The 18,574-nt window shown below is 54.1% G+C and overlaps 1 protein-coding gene across 1 annotated transcript in view; it reads left to right on the top strand.

The window, feature by feature from the left end:
- Positions 1-368: 368 nt before the first annotated feature.
- The window catches only part of ARHGAP35 (Rho GTPase activating protein 35), a 20,865-nt gene continuing 2,659 nt past the window's right edge, over positions 369-18,574 (top strand). The window contains exons 1-3 of the mRNA XM_014961119.1: positions 369-463; positions 8,928-12,832; positions 17,164-17,330. Of these exons, the coding sequence (XP_014816605.1) occupies positions 9,137-12,832; positions 17,164-17,330 (3,863 nt within the window). The 5' untranslated portion in view covers positions 369-463; positions 8,928-9,136. The remainder of the gene's footprint in view (positions 464-8,927; positions 12,833-17,163; positions 17,331-18,574) is intronic.

The following is an 18,574-nucleotide window of genomic DNA, read 5'->3' on the forward strand; positions in this document are numbered from 1 at the left end:
TCAATTAAAAAAGCAATTTAAAAAGCGCCTTTTTTTTTTTTTTTCTTTAAATTTTGATTTTTTTTATTTATTGGGTAATAAATTGACGGCGCCGGCTGCAGGCCGGGGAAACGGTTAAGGCGTTCGCCGGGAGATTAAGCTCCGTACAATGATTCTTTATATTTGGGGTTTTTTAACGGAAATGGGGTCTTTGATTTCTTGATAGTGATTTTTCGGTCGGGATTTTTTTTTATATATATTTTTTTTTTTTTTTTTAATTTTTTTTTTTTTTTTTAATTTTTTTTTTTTTTTTTAATTTTTTTTTTTTTTTTTAATTTTTTTTTTTTTTTTTAATTTTTTTTTTTTTTTTTCCTTTTTTTTTTCCTCCAGGAGCTGCCGTATCCGCACGAGCCGCCGGTAATTGGCGTTTAAATCCGCAGAGATAAAGACGGGGCCCTGACGCGCGCTCGGGCCGGCTGGTGATGTAATTTTTAATGGCCTGAATTCATTGATTTCTCCTCTCTCTTCCCCACCAACCGGGGGCCGGATTTGAGAAAAGGGGCTTGATTTTCAAACTAAAAATCCAAAAATCCCCCAAAAGGCGCTGTGCCGCCGAGGGTGCCGGCTCCCGCCGCTCTCCTTGTTCCTTCCCTCTTTGGGGAAGGTTAATAATTAGGGTAACACTTCGTCAGGGTTTTGGTGGCGCTTGGGAAAACAGATTTAAATTCTTTTTTTCCTTTTTTAAAATTTTCTTTTATTTTTAAGATTTCCCCCCAGTTTTCTCCATCCACATACCTGGGTGTTTTGGGGGCAGCATCGCTCACCTCCCAGCTTCGGGGAGGTTCAGTTTTCACTTTGTCACCTTCAAAACAAAACAAAAAATCGAAAAAATTTAAAAAAGGGCTGTTGTGGTTCTGAGCTGTGGTATTAAAACGGCCGATTTTTAGGACTTTTCTTGCTTGGGGGTCTCCTCGTCCCGGGTCCAAGGATGGGATTTGGAGAGCGGTGTCTTTGCTGGAGCAAATAGTGTCTCCCAGAGAATCTTTATTTTAAAAATCGCGTCGCCTGTCTCAAGGCATCAGAAAATGCTGGGTTTTTTGTTTTGTTTTGTTTTTCCAGAGGTTTTGGGCTTTACCCAGCTCTGGGGTGGTTTTGGGGGATATCGGTGTGGAGACTTGTCCTCTCCAGAGTGGTGTCCACCCAACCCTGAGCGTCTCCTAGAGCTCCGTGGTTTTGTGCAGGATTTAACCCGGGTGATTTTCCGCTGAAAGGCTTTTTCTGGGGAAAGCTGCCCCATAAGATAAAAACCTAAATCCATCCCTTTCCGCCTTCAAACTCCAGTGAAAATGGGAGGATCGGAGGGTTGGTGGGTGCCAAGGTTTGTGCCCGTGGCCGCCCGACAGCCGGGGGGGATGACACCCCTTGTTTTGGGGTGAATTGGCTTAATTTGGGTGGGTGAGGGACGGGGCCGGCGAGGTCTGCTCCTTTTCTCTGAAGGAAATGGGATTTATGGTGATTGCAGATGGGAATTGGGAGTGTAAAAGTGATTTTTATGGTGACACAAGGTTGTGGTGGGGCTGTTGCGGGAGGTGCTGTGTGCGTTTGTGCTGGGTTCAAAGCCTAATTAGTCATCTTCGAGCCCCGGATGGCTTAATTGGTGCGTGCCAGCCCTTGACTAGGCCGGCTGGGACTCAACCGTTGGTCTTTGCTCCTTCACTGAGGGATCTTGACAACTTTGACATCCTTTGGCCTTGTCTTTGCTGACTCATTTGGATGTTGCCCCAGTTTATTTCCCCTTGAATGTGAGTTTGGAGTTTGTTGATTGGTGGGGCAGGTTGATTAACGCCCTGGTACCTTCTCGGTGAGGTGGCCGGTGGTGGAGCCATTGACCGCTTGGGTTGGGTGGGATGGTCGGCTGCGTCCCCCCGCTGCGGAGGTGTTTCTGGTTGGGTTTTGCTCTGGTTGGGTTGAGTAATTCTGGGTCTGTTGGTGGCAACACACAGGGGAAAGGCTCCTGTTGGCCCATAAATATAGATATATATAAATGTATGCACTTGTACATTGATGGTAGTCAACAGCTCAATGGCCAAATGGAGATCAGCAACAAGCGGCGTCCCTCAGGGGCCCACACAGGGACCAGTCCTGTTTGATACCTTCGTCAGTGACCTAGATGGTGGGATTGCAGATGATACCAAGCTGAGTGGTGCCCTCGGTACCCTCAAGGGAAGTCTCTGCCATCCAGAATCACCCGGAGACCTTGGCCAACGGGAACCTCATGAGGTTCAACAAGGCCGAGCACAAGGTCCTGCAGCTGGGTGGGGGCAACCCCCATCCTGATACAGGCTGAAGGAGGGGAGGGAGGGAGGGATGGATGGACGGATGGATGGAGAGCAGCCCTGTGGAGAAGGACTTGGGGACACTGGTGGGTGGCACATGGGACTGAGCCGACAACGTGCTCTGGGAGCCCAGGAAGCCGAGCGTCTCCTGGGCTGCAGGTCGAGGGAGGGGATTCTCCCCCTCTGCTGCGCTGAGACCCCCCTGCGTCCAGCTCTGGGGGTCCCTGGCACCAGTCAGGCAGGGACCTGCTCGAGCGGGTCCGGAGGAGGCCCCGGGGATGGTCCGAGGGCTGGGGCTGGTCAGCCTGGAGAGGAGACGGAGACCTCGCTGCGGCCGTTGGGTACCTGAAGGGGGGTAGGAAAGATGGAGAGAGAGACTTTGAGCAGGGGCTGCGGGGACAGGACAAGGGGTGACGGCTTTGAACTGCCAGAGGGTGGGTTTGGTGGGACACGAGGAAGAACTTGTTTGGTGGGAGGGTGGTGAGACCCTGGTCCAGGTTGCCCAGAGAAGCTGTGGCTGCCCCATCCCTGGAGGGGTTCAAGGCCAAGGTTGGAGGGGGCTTGGAGTGACCTGCTTGGGTGGGAGATGTCCGGGGGTGGAACTAGATGGTCTTTAAGGTCCCTTCCCACCCAAACCCTTCCATGACTCCATGAGCAGGGATGTCTCCACCCAGCCCAGGCCACTCAAAGCTCCATCCAACCTGACCTTGAAGGTTTCCAGGGACGGGGCATCAAAGAGGAGAGATTGAGATGAGATTTTGGGGAAGAAATTCTTCCTTGTGAGGGTGGTGAGAGCCTGGGCCAGGTTGCCCAGAGAAGCCCCATCCCTGGAGGGGTTCAAGGCCAAGGTTGGACGGGGCATTGGGCAACCTGGTCTCATTGAAAACGTCCCAGCCACTAGAAGGGAAGGAACTGGATGAGCTTTAAGGTCCCTTCCAACCCAAAACCTTCTGTGATTCTCTGGCGATTCCACCACTTCCCTGGGTTGGAGGGGACCTTTAAGGTCCTCAAGACCAACCATCAACCCACCACTGCCCAACCCACCACTGACCCATGTTCCTCAGCACCGGCTTTTCGATCCCTCTGGGGATGGTATTTGGGGAGTGGAGCCGGAGGAGGAGGAGGAGGGGGAAGGGTTTTAAACCAAAAATGAGGAGATTGAGCTGAGATGTGGGGAAGGACTTCTTTGGTGTGAGGGTGGTGAGAGCCTGGCCCAGGTTGCCCAGAGAAGCTGTGGCTGCCCCATCCCTGGAGGGGCTCAAGGCCAGGTTGGAGGGGGCTTTGGCACCAGCAGCTCAACCCAACCACCACCTTACGACCAACCCTCCTCAAATCTGCTTTCTCCCATGTTTTCCCCCTTCCACCGGGAATTCTGCTGGAGGAGCCGGTCTTGCCCGGGGCCGGGAGCCGCGGCCGTGCCGGGGTGTCAGGTCCTTTAGCTTCGTTAGGGGCGAAGCTCCCCCTTTTGCAGGCTCTGTGCTTTGGCCGGTGGACGAGCTCCTTCCTACCTCTCTGGGGCTTGTCTCCGCTGCCCGCACACCCCAAAACACCCCAAAACAAGCCCCCTACGATGTTTTTCCCCGTCGCCTGGCTGGCGGCGAGAGGATGTGACCCCCAGATGACAAATATTCTCCAGTGCTGTGTGTCCCTCTCCCCATCCCCACAGCCCTTGACCTTTGCCTCGTGTCTCGGGGTCAGTGAACTGCTCTTAAAGCCCTTTACGAGTTGACGGAAGCAGCCGAGGCCGCGTTGGAGGCGGCACCGGGGCAGCTTCTAAACAGCTCGACGGGAAGAAAACGGCGCTAAAGATGAAGGTTTTCTCTCCGTCGTTTTAACGTGGAGAACTGCTCGGGGTGTTCGTCTCCCAGCGGTTTGTTGGAACGGGGTGGGAGCCCCAGGGGGTGCTTATTTTTGCCTAAGCTTCTCCCTTTGCTGCCATGCAGATGCCCCTTGGATGCCACCTCGTTGATGAAAAACCATTTGCCTGCCCGTTTTGAGAGGCTGTTTAACGTATTTATGTCCTCCTCCCCTCCTTTCATTTTATATCAGCGCGATGCCATGACCCCGCTTGGCTCCTGGCCCGGTATTTACCCCTTTTTACCCCCTTTTAAAGCCATCAGATTATTTTGCGGCGCTTCAGTGCCTCTTGGGTTTCCCAAAATGCTGGAGAGGAGCGGGGCTGGCCCTGGGGACCACCTGAATCGGCCACCGTGGTGGGATTGCGCTGCCCGCCTTCCCCAGACCAGTCCTCCCATTTCTAAGAACCATAGGATCATCTAGGTTGGAAAAGACCCTTGGGATCGTCGAGTCCAACCATTTAAGCTTCGTGGTTGGTTCTTTTGGGGTTCTGTTTTACATCCTTTGAGCAAGTTCAGCTTTTGCCACGTGGGGAAGACGGAGTGACCACGGGTTTGGCGTCGGTGGCACCAAGTAGTTTGACCAGCGGTGGGCACAGAGCTTGGGGGAGCAGCAGCATCTCTGAGGGGGGACACCCCCCCTCCAAGCGGGCAGTTTTTTGGGTTAGAAAAAGCAGGTGTTAGAAAAACGGTGCACTGGAGGCGCCCTGTGTCCCCAGCAAGGCGCTGCGGGGCTGCCCATTCCATCCGTCTCTGCCTCGTCCAGCTGCTCATTCAGAGCTTAAAATGGTTATGCTAAACTCAAAAATGCAAATATCAGCGAGGTTCTGGGTGCGGGACCGTGATGGGCTGGGGCCCAGCTCCCCAAATACAGGACAGAGCTGCGTCTCCCTAAACTCTGGGTTTAATTCCCCCCCGATTTTCCCGGCAGGAGTGTCCGTTCTGCCGTGATTTCGGCCGGTGGCTTCACGCTGTGCGGAGCACCCTGTGACCCAGGAGGTGCCCATGGGGCAGCGGGTTGGGGAGGAAGAGGATCCCATCGACCCGGGGAAGAGCTGTAACACGCAGGTCATCCCCCCTCACCCTTAAATAAAAAAAGCCCTGCCAAAAACCAGCAGATCCCCTGCCTTTGGGGGGGGGGGTTGAGTGGAAAACTGGAGTTTCTCCTCTGGCAGCGCCCACCGGGGCCTCGGTGACCTTGGTGAGCACCACGAAGAGCACAAAAAAAGCTTTCTGTCCCCTTTAATAGCGTTCGGGAAGCTGCTTAATTGAAGGTACTATTAATTCTGGGGCTGTTGCGACACGGGCAGGCAGCGGGGTCTGGCTTGGGAAGCCCGGGCTTATCGGCAGCCGGGATTGCGTGAGTCGCCGTCGCCGGTGGCTCTGGTCGTACACCCAGGTTTCAGGTATCTAGGAGTGGAAAATACCTCCTCTTTTTTATTTTGTTTTCTTTTTTTTTGTTGTTTTTTTAATTCCCCCTTTTCTTTGGGTCTCCTGCCAACTTCTTAAGAGGAAACGAGAGCTAAATTCCACCCCCGACTTCGCTAGGAATTAACAGAGCGGGTCCCTTCTTCCTGGTCCTCCCAGCTGGACTTTGTGTCGTAAATGAGTAACTCCTGACTCAGGGATTTTTCGGGCAGAAAATGAAAGCCAGGGCCGTTTGACACCGGTTTTCCCCTTTCCCAAACCCCAAACAGAGGAGAAAGGACGTTGCTTCGTGAGGCTGAGCTGGATGGGGAGTCAGGGACGTGCAAACGTGAGTGTGGGGGCACCCAAAAGCCTTTACATGTGTTTTTGTGGGTGTTCTTCACCCAGAGGTTCTGCAGCGCTTCAAGAGGCAAGGAATTACCCCTCCACGAAAGCACCTGAGGAATTAAAAAGTTCTTTTTGACCCAAAGTGAGACCCCAGGAGCCTCCTAAAAGCTTCCCAGTGGATTATCTGCTAAATTCTGGTTTACCTCCAAAGCCCAAAGTTTTTCATCCCAACGCCGGGCTGATCCCTCCAGCAGAAAAAACCAGAGTGGAAACGGGCAGGATCCTGTGTGCCCGGCCGGAACGGATCCCAGCGCTGCCCTGAAACCTGCTTTTGTGCTGCTGTGCTTCTGAAACCCCCCATAAATTTGACTTTTTAGGTAATTAATACCTTCATTTTAAAGGTACGAAGCTGATCCGCAGGAGGAAACTGGGGAAATGACTCTCGGGAGTTGTGTTTGATGCGCCGTGATTTTTTTTTTTGGACTCTCACCCACATCTAATGTCCATACTGGTGGTGTGGGGACCCCGCTGAGGATGTGCTGGGATGTCCCAGTCTGTGGCTTTTTGCTGGCGTGGGAGACACTGGCGCGAGGGAACGTGAGGGAGGCAAAGGCGACGGCGTGAAGCTGCTGGAATTGGCTTTTTGCTCCCAAACCCCCTGGAAACCACGCTCTTTCGGCCGCGCGCACCCCAGGTTTTGCCAACGGGAAGAGAAAAAGGCGGCTTCTTCGCCACGCGAGGAGAACAGAAAACCTGAATTTCCCCAAATCCATCAGAAATCCGTCAGATGAGGGTCGCCCGGGCTGGTGGCGTCCTGCAGCTCGTTAGTAAATTGTCTGCTTTTCACCAACGAGGGAAACGCTGGAGGATCCTTCTCTCCCTCTTGCCGGGTGCTTGGTGCATTGCTGCCTTCACCCCTGGTGTGAAACTGGTCCTGGAGACCGATGGCTCCACAGCTCCAGGCTGGTTTTATTTCATTTTGGTGGCAGAAAATCGGGGAAAGTGGTTTTCTGTCCGGCTGGGCAGGGCCGGGGAGACGCCGCGCCGTGCGCCCCATCTGCCGCGCGAGATTAAGCGTTTCGGACCCAGATGGTTCAAAGCTTAAATCGATCTTTGCAAAGATCCCAACGACCCATTTTGGAGACTTTTCCCGCTGCCGAGACAGGGTGAGGGAACCGAGGACCCGGCGGGAGTCCCCGCGTCCTGGTGCCAGCCCACACAAACCAGTTAACAGCTGGGAAACGCTGGTGTCTCACCTGGATCCGGGCTTCAAAATGGGGAGAAAGGGCCAGGATTGAGGAGGAGCGCGGGAGGAAGAGCGGTGTTCCCGGCGGAGCAGCGGCAGGAGCCGTGCGAGCAGCCCCGAGCCCCAGCCTCCCGGGGAGTAACTGCGTTCCTTCAAATTGAGCCATGAGTAATTATTTGAAGTAATTAAAGGTTTGACAGCAGCTCGGCGGCATAGTTTACATTGCGCTGCGGCTGTTACACCCTTTTACCTGCGAGAGCCTCACCTCCAGGGGTGACACGCGCCCGATAAGGGACGTTCCTGCGGGAAATAACGTGTCTGTGGAAGAGCCCAGAGCTCTAAAATGCCCAAATTCTGGCGTTTTAAGCCCAAACACCCTCTATTTCTTGGCGGCCTTTGACTCGCGTAACCCGGTGTCTCGGCTGCTGGGGGTGACCTCGTGGAGGGATGAAAGGAGGGGGGGTTTTTGAGGTCAAATGAAGGCACGGGTAGGTTTTATGGAAGCGAAGCGCCCGACAGCGCGGCAGGTTCGCGGCCGCCTTTGTCTGTCGTGTGATTCAGCCCGACTGCGGGGAACTGGTAGAACTGCACCGTCCGGACATCAAAGCGGAGGAGATGTTGTGGAAGGCCGTGATCCTTGGGGTTGTTCCGCCGACCCACGGTGTCACCCGCACGCGAGTTAATTTTGATTTGTTTGCCTTAAGCTGAAAACTCTTCTGCTGTTGGATTGTGGAGCCAACCATCGCAGCTGCTGTGTTTCGTAGAATCGTCAAGGTTTTGGGTTGATGGGACCTCAAAGATCATCTGGTCCAGTTTTTCTGCCTCACAGCTGCCGTGTTTCATAGAATTGTGAAGGTTTTGGGTTGATGGGGCCTCAGAGATCATCCTGTCCAGTTTTCCTGCCAAGGGCAGGGACATTTTTCACTAAATCATGCTGCTCCATGTCCCATCCATAGAGTCGTAGAAGGGTTTGGGTTGGAAGGGACCTTCAAAGACCACCCAATCCATGCCCTTGCTTTGGGTAGGGACATCTTCCACCAGAGTAGGTTGCTCCAAGCCCCGTCCTGGCCTTGAACCCTTCCAGTTGTGGGGTATCCACAGCTTCTCTGGGCAACCTGGACCAGGGTCTCACCACCCCCATAGTTTCAGGAGGAGTAATTAGGATCATCTCTCCCTCAAGCACTGCTCCCTCCAGGAGGACTTTCTGGGATCGGTTGATGTCCAGGGCGCGTTGGGCACCTCTTTAAGGCTTTAGTGGGATCTCTGTGCCTTTCTTGCTGTTTTTAAGCTGGTTTGATCCTATTAGGCTCCCTTCTGTCCACGGGGAGGGAAGGGGTAATCCTCCCGGTGGAAGCGGTACCGGGTGTTAAGCCGGAGCGACGCTTGATCTTCAGTCAAAAGGCAAAGAAAAGATTGGGACGGTTTGTTTCACCTGCTCTTTTCGGCGGAGAATGAAGGGAACCCTCTGCTGTGGGTCCCCCCCGGCCTCTTCCCTCTGCTGCTGGCCCCTTTGTCTTGCTCCCTGCCCGGTGGTGGGGCAGACCCTGATCTTGAACTGCCTTGGTGACACGGTCGGTTTGTGGTTTGTGCCCACAAGCCGCTTGCCGCGATGGTGGGAAGCTCTATCTCCTGGGCTGGATGCTGCCGGTATCTCCCCGCCTTTGGCGCTGGTGTAGAAAATGGTTTGGGGCAGAATCGGGTCTGTTTGGGGTTTCCTGAGCTGCAAGGCTGACGGTTGTTTCTCTTTCTCCTTAGGGGGAGACGTCGGCCCTCTGACAACAGGGACCAGCAAGAACTGAAGCGCTGCTGGTACGTAAAAGGATGGGAACGACGACCTTCATCACCCTGGTGCCCTACCTGGCTTGAGAACCGTCCCCCCCCCAGCCCTCCACCAAGCTCCCGGTGGGCGCCGGCAACGCTATAATCCTCTCGGAAGCGGTTGAGTGGGACAGGATGTGTGGACGATGATGATGGCAAGGAAGCAAGATGTTCGCATTCCCACCTATAACGTTAGCGTGGTGGGGTTGTCCGGGACGGAGAAGGAGAAGGGTCAGTGTGGCATTGGGAAGTCCTGCCTTTGCAACCGGTTCGTCCGGCCCAGCGCGGACGAGTTCCACTTGGACCACACGTCGGTTCTCAGCACCAGTGACTTTGGGGGGAGGGTGGTCAATAACGATCACTTCCTCTACTGGGGGGAGGTCTTGCGTTCCCTGGAGGACTGCGTCGAATGTAAAATGCATGTCGTGGAGCAGACGGAGTTTATCGACGACCAGACCTTTCAGCCCCACCGCAGCACGGCCCTGCAGCCCTACATCAAGAGGGCTGCCGCGACCAAACTGGCGTCGGCTGAAAAGCTCATGTACTTTTGCACTGATCAGCTTGGGCTGGAACAGGACTTTGAACAGAAACAGATGCCGGATGGGAAGCTGCTGGTGGATGGCTTTCTCCTCTGCATTGATGTTAGCAGGGGTATGAACAGGAACTTTGATGATCAGCTCAAATTTGTTTCGAATCTTTACAATCAGCTAGCGAAAACGAAAAAGCCCATCGTGGTGGTCCTGACGAAGTGTGACGAAGGCGTGGAGCGGTACATTAGGGATGCACATACTTTTGCCTTAAGCAAAAAGAACCTCCAGGTGGTGGAGACGTCGGCTCGATCCAATGTGAACATTGACTTGGCTTTCAGCACTTTGGTGCAGCTGATCGATAAGAGCCGGGGAAAGACTAAAATCATCCCCTACTTCGAAGCTTTGAAACAGCAAAGCCAACAGATCGCTGCTGCTAAAGACAAGTACGAGTGGCTGGTGAGCCGCATCGTCAAAAACCACAACGAGACGTGGTCGAACGTGAACCGCAAGATGCAGTCCTCTCCGGAGTACCAGGACTACGTCTACCTGGAAGGGACGCAGAAAGCCAGAAAGCTCTTTCTGCAGCACATCCACCGCCTCAAGCAGGAGCACATCGAGCGCCGGCGGAAGATGTATCTGGCCATGCTTCCTCAGGCCTTTGAAGCCCTCATCCCAGACCTGGACGAAATAGATCACCTGAGCTGCCTGAAAGCGCAGAAGCTCTTGGAGACGAAGCCGGACTTTCTGAAATGGTTTATTGTCCTGGAGGAGACGCCCTGGGACGCCACGAGCCACATCGACAACATGGAGAACGAACACATTCCCTTTGACCTGATGGAGACCCAGCCCGCCGAGCAGCTCTACGAAGCTCATTTAGAAAAGCTGAGGAACGAGAGGAAAAGGGCAGAAATGAGAAGAGCTTTCAAAGAAAACCTGGAGACGTCCCCGTTCATCACGCCCGGGAAGCCCTGGGAGGAAGCGCGCAGTTTCATCATGAACGAGGATTTTTACATGTGGCTGGAGGAGTCGATCTATATGGACATCTACAGCAAGCACCAAAAACAGATTATAGAAAAGGCGAAGGAGGAGTTTCAGGAGCTCCTCTTGGAGTACTCGGAGCTGTTTTACGAACTGGAGCTCGATGCTAAACCCAGCAAGGAGAAAATGGGCGTCATTCAGGACGTCTTGGGTGAAGAGCAAAGGTTCAAAGCTCTGCAGAAGCTGCAGGCTGAGCGGGACGCCCTCATCTTGAAGCACATCCACTTCGTCTACCACCCGACGAAGGAGACGTGTCCCAGCTGCCCGGTTTGCGTGGACTCGAAAATCGAGCACCTGATCAGCTCCCGCTTCATCAGACCCTCCGAGCGCAACCAGAAGAACTTGCTTTCGGACCCCAACATCGACAGGATCAATCTGGTGATCCTCGGCAAGGACGGCCTGGCGCGCGAGCTGGCCAACGAGATCCGGGCCCTCTGCACCAACGATGACAAGTACGTGATCGAAGGTAAGATGTACGAGCTGTCCCTGAGGCCGATCGAGGGCAACGTCCGGCTCCCCGTTAACTCCTTCCAGACGCCCACCTTTCAGCCTCACGGTTGTCTCTGCCTTTACAACTCCAAGGAGTCGCTGTCCTACGTGGTGGAAAGCATCGAAAAGAGCAGAGAGTCGACCATCGGCAGGAGGGATAATAACTTGGTTCACCTTCCTCTGACGCTCATCCTCGTCAACAAGAGGGGGGACACCAGCGGGGAGACCCTACACAGCTTGATCCAGCAGGGCCAGCAGATCGCCAGCAAGCTGCAGTGCGTCTTTCTGGACCCCGGCTCTGCCGGCATCGGCTACGGCCGCAACATCAACGAGAAGCAGATCAGCCAGGTTTTGAAGGGGCTGCTGGACTCGAAACGCAACTTGAACCTCGTCAGCTCCACCTCCAGCATCAAAGACCTGGCGGACGTCGACCTTCGGATCGTCATGTGCTTGATGTGCGGGGATCCCTTCAACGCGGACGACATCCTCCAGCCCATCCTGCAGTCCCAGACGTACAGACCTTCTCAGTGCAGCAGCAGCAGCTCCGTCCTCCTCGAGTTGTCCATCGGGCCGCACAAGAGGCGCGTGGAGCTCTCCCTCCTCTCCTACCATTCCTCCTTCAGCATTCGGAAAAGCCGCCTCGTCCACGGGTACATCGTCTTCTACTCGGCGAAACGCAAGGCGTCCCTGGCCATGCTACGTGCCTTTCTCTGCGAAGTGCAGGATATCATCCCCATCCAGGTCGTGGCCCTCACGGACAGCTCCATCGACATCCTGGACAACGACTTGAGCAGAGAGCAGCTCAGCGAGGGCGAGGAGATCGCCCAGGAGATCGATGGCAAGTTCACCACCATACCTTGTAGCCAGCCGCAGCATAAGCTGGAGATCTTCCACTCCTTTTTTAAAGACGTGGTGGAGAAAAAAAACATCATCGAAGCCACCCACATGTACGACAACGTGGCCGAAGCCTGCAGCACGACGGAGGAGGTCTTCAACTCGCCTCGAGCGGGCTCCCCGCTTTGCAACTCCAACCTGCAGGACTCGGAGGAGGACATCGAGCCCCCCACCTACAGCCCCTTCAGAGAGGACACCTCCGTGCCCGCCCTGCCCAAAGACCACTCGAAGCTTTCCATGGAGCTGGAGGGGAACGACAGCTTGTCTTTCATTTCTGTCATGAGCACTTTTGAAAGCAAGCTGAACAACAAAGTACCTCCTCCGGTGAAACCAAAGCCCCCTGTACCTTTTGACATTACGAAGGGGGACCTGTCGTATTTGGAGCAGGGGCACCGGGATGGGCAGAGGAAGTCCATGTCTTCTAGTAGCTGGTTGCCCACCGACTGCTTCGATCCTTCCGATTACGCCGAGCCCATGGATGCCGTGGTCAAACCCAGAAATGAAGAGGAGAACATCTACTCCGTGCCTCACGACAGCACCCAGGGCAAGATCATCACCATCCGAAACATCAACAAAACCCAGTCCAACGGCAGCGGCAACGGCTCGGACAGCGAGATGGACACCAGCTCCCTGGAGCGGGGGCGCAAGGTGTCGGTGGTGAGCAAGCCCGTGCTCTATCGGACGCGCTGCACCAGGCTGGGCAGGTTCGCCAGCTACAGAACCAGCTTCAGCGTGGGGAGCGACGACGAGCTGGGACCCATCCGGAAGAAGGAGGAGGAGCAGAGCTCCCAGGGGTACAAAGGCGATAACGCCGCCATCCCCTACGAAACGGCCGACGGGGAAGATCCCAGGAGGAGGAACATCCTGCGCAGCCTGAGGAGGACGACAAAGGTACGGCTGGTGCTCTCTGCCCTTCGGCGGTGGGGCTCACGGGGTGAGGGTTGGGGAGAACGAATGAGGGGGGAACCTCTTGGCGTGTTTTTCACATATTGATTGAGGAGGAGAGCGCACGCGGCATCTCTTTGGTTTATTTTTTATTTGGGGGAACTTGCTGTCCCACACCAAAATCACCTCCATTGCTTCTGCCCTGGGTGCTCAGCTCCGACAGCTTCATCCTCACCATGAGCTGCTGAGGAAGTTTGTTCTGGGCTGAGAAGTTGGGAGTTTCGAGGTACAATTAACCAAAATGCGGGAGCTTCGAAACATGGCCTCTCTCTGCCTTGTAAATTCTCTTTGATGTGGGTGAACGCTGTTATCGGCAGGGAATCATTTAAAGAAATGGGTTGAATCACAGACTGGGACCTCTGGAGATCATCTCCTCCAACCCCCTTCCAAAGCAGGTCCCACCCAGAGCAGGTCCCACAAGAACGTGTCCAGGTGGGTTTGAATGTCTTCAGAGAAGGAGACTCCACCACCTCCCCGGGCAGCCTCTGCCAGGGCTCTGCCACCCTCAAAGTCAAGAAGTTCCTCCTCACCTTTAGGTGGAACTTCTTCTGTTCAAGTTTGTGCCCATTTCCTCTTGTCCTGTCCCTGGGCACCACTGGAAAAAGACCGGCCCCGTCCTCCTGACACCCTCCCTTGAAGTATTTATAGGTGTTGGTCAGATCCCCCCTCAGCCTTCTCTTCTCCAGACTCAAAAGCCCCAAGTCCCTCAGCCTTTCTTCACCAGAGAGATGTTCTCCTCCCCTCATCCTCTCTGTAGCCTCTGCTGTCCCCTCTCCAGCAGTTCCCTGTCCTTCTGGAACTGGGGAGCCCAGAACTGGTCCCAGTGCTCCAGCTGGGGCCTCCCCAGGACAGAGCAGAGGGGGAGGGTGACCTTCCCTCGAGGTTCTCCACGCTCTTCTTGATGCCCCCCAGGATGCCATTGGCCTTCTTGGCTACCAGGGCCCATTGCTGGCTCATGGGCATCTTGGTGTCCACCAGGACTCCCAGGTCTTTCTCCTCAGAGCTGCTCTCCAGCAGGTCGCCCCCAACCTGTCCTGGTGCAAGCTCGATGTGTCTGACCAGAGTAGGTGCTGGTAAGTTGAGGACACATCCAAGTTGTTGTCTGCTCCCACTCTTGGGTGGCTCTTCTGAAGGGTCTTCTCTAGATGCTCTACAAAACCAGCCTTAGATCCCTCTGGATTCGCTGCTGCTCTTTGGTATGATGGTGGAACTGGTTTTGGATGAGGCCACCTGGTTGGAGGTGCCACCTGGTTGAGTCTTTGGACTTCTTGGCCAAGGGTTGGCGTGCCAGCCTTCGCCCCGTTGAAGGCCAAGGGTTGGCCACCAAAACCACACAGCCCTGGGTGTGTGTAGCACAAACATACATACACACAGAACACACGGACACCGCACACATACGTGCACACCGGTGCAAACTCTATGTACATACAGATGTATCATACATGAAGCATAGACATGGGCAGTCACACACCACACACACATGTTATCTTCAACGTGCACACACACATCACACAGGTGTCATGTACATATGTTATACACATGTGTACATACACTGTACCTATAGATGCACATATACCTGTGCACATTATGCACACAAACACTGTAACACACTTATACACGCACGTATACATACACCCTTTGCACACACATGTTTATGTACACATTATGTGCATACAGTCATTTACATACATACACACACGTGCACACACATCGTTATATACACACAGGTGTGCTCCCACACTTACATGTACATATGTGCATGCACACATATACCTATACTTACACATATGTGCATGCACACACATTGCACGCAGATACATGTATATTCTATATGCACATTATACACATGTGTCCCTTCTATACACATACACGCATGCTGTACACGTGTGTACACACGCACACGGACACATGCACACACACAATACATACGTGTACATACGTGCCCACGCCGCGATACACCTGTCTCTAGGGGCACATACACCACGTATGTCCATACATTCCAACGCGGGCGCACACACGTGTGGGAGGAAGGGGGTGGCTGTGGGGACAGCGGTGGCCACCGGACGTCCTGCTCAGAACCACCGGCCGCTAATTAGAGGCCTCGTTAATTTCCACTGGAAACAAAGGGAGAGCCGCCCGCCAGGAAAGGAGCGACACAGAATCTTCCTCTCCTGGGCGGGAGGAGGGAGTCAGGGCTCCAGCTGCTGCCTTTGGGTTTAGAACTGGCTTTTTTTGGGGTTTCCAGCCCGTGTTTTCCAGGTTTTGCTCCCGTGGTGTGTTGTGGCACCTCCCCTTTTCCCAGGGGAAACCCGGGGACGTGGCAGCAGGTTTCATTGCTCCTCCTCAACTTTTGGGATTTATCTTTGGGTCGCGGTTTCCTCTTCGTTTTGCCCAAGGGAACGGCGCGTGGCAGGAGGTGCCCCTGGGCTGGAGCCTCCTTTGGGTTTCCACCTTTGCTTCGGTGACGTTGTAGGGTTTAGGTGCTTGTTCCTTGAAGTTCAGCAGCAAAATCCTGACCGTAGGATCGTGGAATGGGTTGGGATGGAAGGAACCTTCAAAGGTCCATGGGTAGGGACGTCTTCAACTAGACGAGGTTGCTCCAGGCGCTGTCTATGAAGCTGTGGAAGGGTTTGGGTTGAAGGAACCTTCAAAGCCCCCCCCAGTCCCACCCTGCCCTGGGCAGGGACACCTCCCACCAGACCAGGTTGCTCCAAGGCCCGTCCAACATTGGCCTTGAACCCCTCCTGGGATGGGGCAGCCCCAGCTTCTCTGGGCAAGCTGGGCGTTGGTTGGTGGTGGGTTGATGGTTGGTCTTGAGGACCTTAAAGGTCCCCTCCAACCCAGGGAAGTGATGGAATTGACAAAGAATCACAGAAGGTTTTGGGTTGGAAGGGACCTTAAAGCTCATCCAGTTCCATCCCTTCTAGTGGCTGGGACGTCTTCAATGAGACCAGGTTGCCCAAAGCCCCGTCCAACCTTGGCCTTGAACCTGGCCCAGGGTCTCACCACCCTCATGGTAGAACACGTCTTCCTTATGTCCAACCAAACCCTCCCCTTTTAAAACCCTTGCCCCTCATCCTGTCGCTACAGACCATGGTCAAAGTGTCTCCACGTCTCATAAGCACCTTTATATATCGAAACACCACCAGGAGGTCTGTCTCCAGTATGTCCATGTCTGTCTGGTACTGGGGAGCCCAGCGCCGGACCCAGCAGTTCAGGTGTGTCCTCGACAGTGCTGGGTGGAGGAGAAGGGTCACCTCCTTCCGCATGCTGGCAACAGCCCAGGGTGCTGTTGGCCTTCTTGGCAGCACCTTGCTGCCTCATGGTCAACTTGGTGTCCACCAAGACTTCCAGGTCCTTCTCTACCAAGCTGCTTTCCAGCTGTCCAGCCCCCCAGCTATTGCTGGTTCCTGGGGTTGTTCCTCCTCAAGGGAAGGACTTTGCTCTTCTTCTTGTTGAACTTCATGAGGTTCCCCTCAGGCCGGTTGAGGTCCCTCTGGACGGCAGCATGACCCTCTGGGCCACTCCTCCTACTTTGGTGTCAGCTGCAAACTGGCCAAGGAAGCATCTGCCCCATCATCCAGATCATTAATGAAGGTGTTAGATGGGACTGGACCCAGGACTGATCCCTGGGGTACACCGCTGGCCACCAACCTCCAGTTAGACTTTATTCTACTGGCCACCACCTGGCTGTTCAGCCAGTCTTCAACCCATCTCACTCTCTGCTCATTATCAGCTTCTCCAGGAGAATCTGATGGAGATGGTGTCCTACTGAAGCCCAGGTAGACACTGTCCGCCCTTCTCCCCTCATCTGCCAGGGCAGCTGCTTCATCTGAGATGGTCACCAAGTTGGGTGAACTTCCCCTTGGCGTGAAGTCCCTTTGGGTTCTCCCGTTTTCTGGTCATTCCCTTCCGCACCAGGAGAGGTTTTTCTGGCTAAAGACTAACAAAAATGTCTGTTTTGATGAAAAAGGCGCTACCATTTATTTTTCATCAAAGCCGTGACCTCCAGGAGGCTCCACCGGAGACGCTGGCAAGCGACAACGTTTGGGATGAAATCCATCGGCTTTGCAAAGCCTTGGGTCGGGTGTGATGTCCCATAGCAGGGAAGGAGAAGTGGTTTCCCCACCTGTAACCTCTCTCTTGAATAAATATGTCATTTGTGATAATAATAATTCACTTGAATAAATAATAATGTGTAATACAACGTGTGTTGGGATAAATAATAATGCATCGAAATAAATAACACCTCAACTCTGCTCTGACCCCTCCTGCAGAAACCAAAGCCCAAACCTCGGCCGTCCATCACCAAGACCACGTGGGAGAGCAACTATTTTGGGGTGCCTTTGACCAACGTGGTGACCGCGGAGAAACCCATCCCCGTCTTCATCGAGCGCTGCATCGAGTACATCGAGGCGACGGGTGAGGGCCAGCCGGGGGGAAGGTCTCTTGTCCTCCTTCTGGGGAGGTTTCTTCTGCCATCGCCAGCTCGGGTGGCCCTGGGTTTTCTTCTGGGAACGCAGCAAAATCTTCTCCAGCTCCTTTTCTTATTACCTGGCGAAAGGAACGTGCCCAGAGAACCTCGGTCTCGGGCTTTTGCTGTCCCCATCCCGGGAACAAAATCCCTCGGGGGAAAAAGGCTGAAATAATTCGGGCAATTCGGGCTGCCTCCAGGTGGGACATGTTTCTGGGGTCCCACCTTCCCTGTTGGGGGTCCACCTTCCCTTTTGGAGGGTCCACCTTCCCTGTTGGGGGTCCACCTTCCCTTTTGGAGGGTCCACCTTCCCTTTTGGAGGTCCCACCTTTTCCTCTGAGCAGTTGATTTTGTTGACGGCGTGAAGTTTCCAGCCTCGGGCTGCCCTAATTATTCCAAAATAAGCTTCAGGCTGTTTTTCCCCCCCCCAAGTCAAGCTCTTCAGGTGCCGTGGGGGGAGCACAACGCGGTGCAGGTGCTTCCCCTTCCTCCAGCCTCCTTTGTTCCTCTGCCCACGGCAAAGCACCAGCCGCTGCCGCATCCAAGAAAAAACACCCCCGGAGCCATTTCACCCCCCTGGGCTCCACCCGGAAAATCCCGGGGGTGGTTTTCCCTCCGGAGAGACCGGGTTTTGTTTCTTTTTTTATTTTTTTTTTCCCTCCATGCCCCAAAAAACAAATTAAAAATACATAATTTGGGCAAAGATGCCTCACGCGGAAGAGATGTCGGTGTCATCGCCCTGTCCTGTAATTTGAATTAATGGTTAATGCTTTTAAGTCAGCGCAAAGCGAAGCCGGGAGCTGAACGCCACCCTGGGGATAAATCACCTAAAATCAGGGTTGGGGTTTGGAGGAGAAAAAAAAATAAATAGGCTGGGGGTAAAATGATAAATAGGCTGCGGGTAAAACGATGGGGGTAAATTCTGGGGGGTCGGTTCCACTTTGATGTTAACTCGTCGCGACTCCACAGCTTTTGAATTAAAAATAAATAAATAAATCTGGGCGGGGGGTGCTGGGTTTAAAAGGTTAAAAAATAATAAACCCCCCCCCGCCGGGAGGAGATGGGGGGCTGGGATTAAGCTGGGATTTCCTGGAGAAGCCCTATTCCCTCCCCCCCCGGCTTTGGGATGCAAACGAGACATATGGATTTTAATGCCGATAAAAAGGGTTTATAGAGGGTTTTTTTCCCCCCAATCCCCCCCCCCCTCTGGGTTT

The sequence above is a fragment of the Calidris pugnax genome, unplaced genomic scaffold, assembly GCF_001431845.1.
Source record: "Calidris pugnax isolate Ruff unplaced genomic scaffold, ASM143184v1 scaffold564, whole genome shotgun sequence".
NCBI lineage: Eukaryota > Metazoa > Chordata > Aves > Charadriiformes > Scolopacidae > Calidris > Calidris pugnax.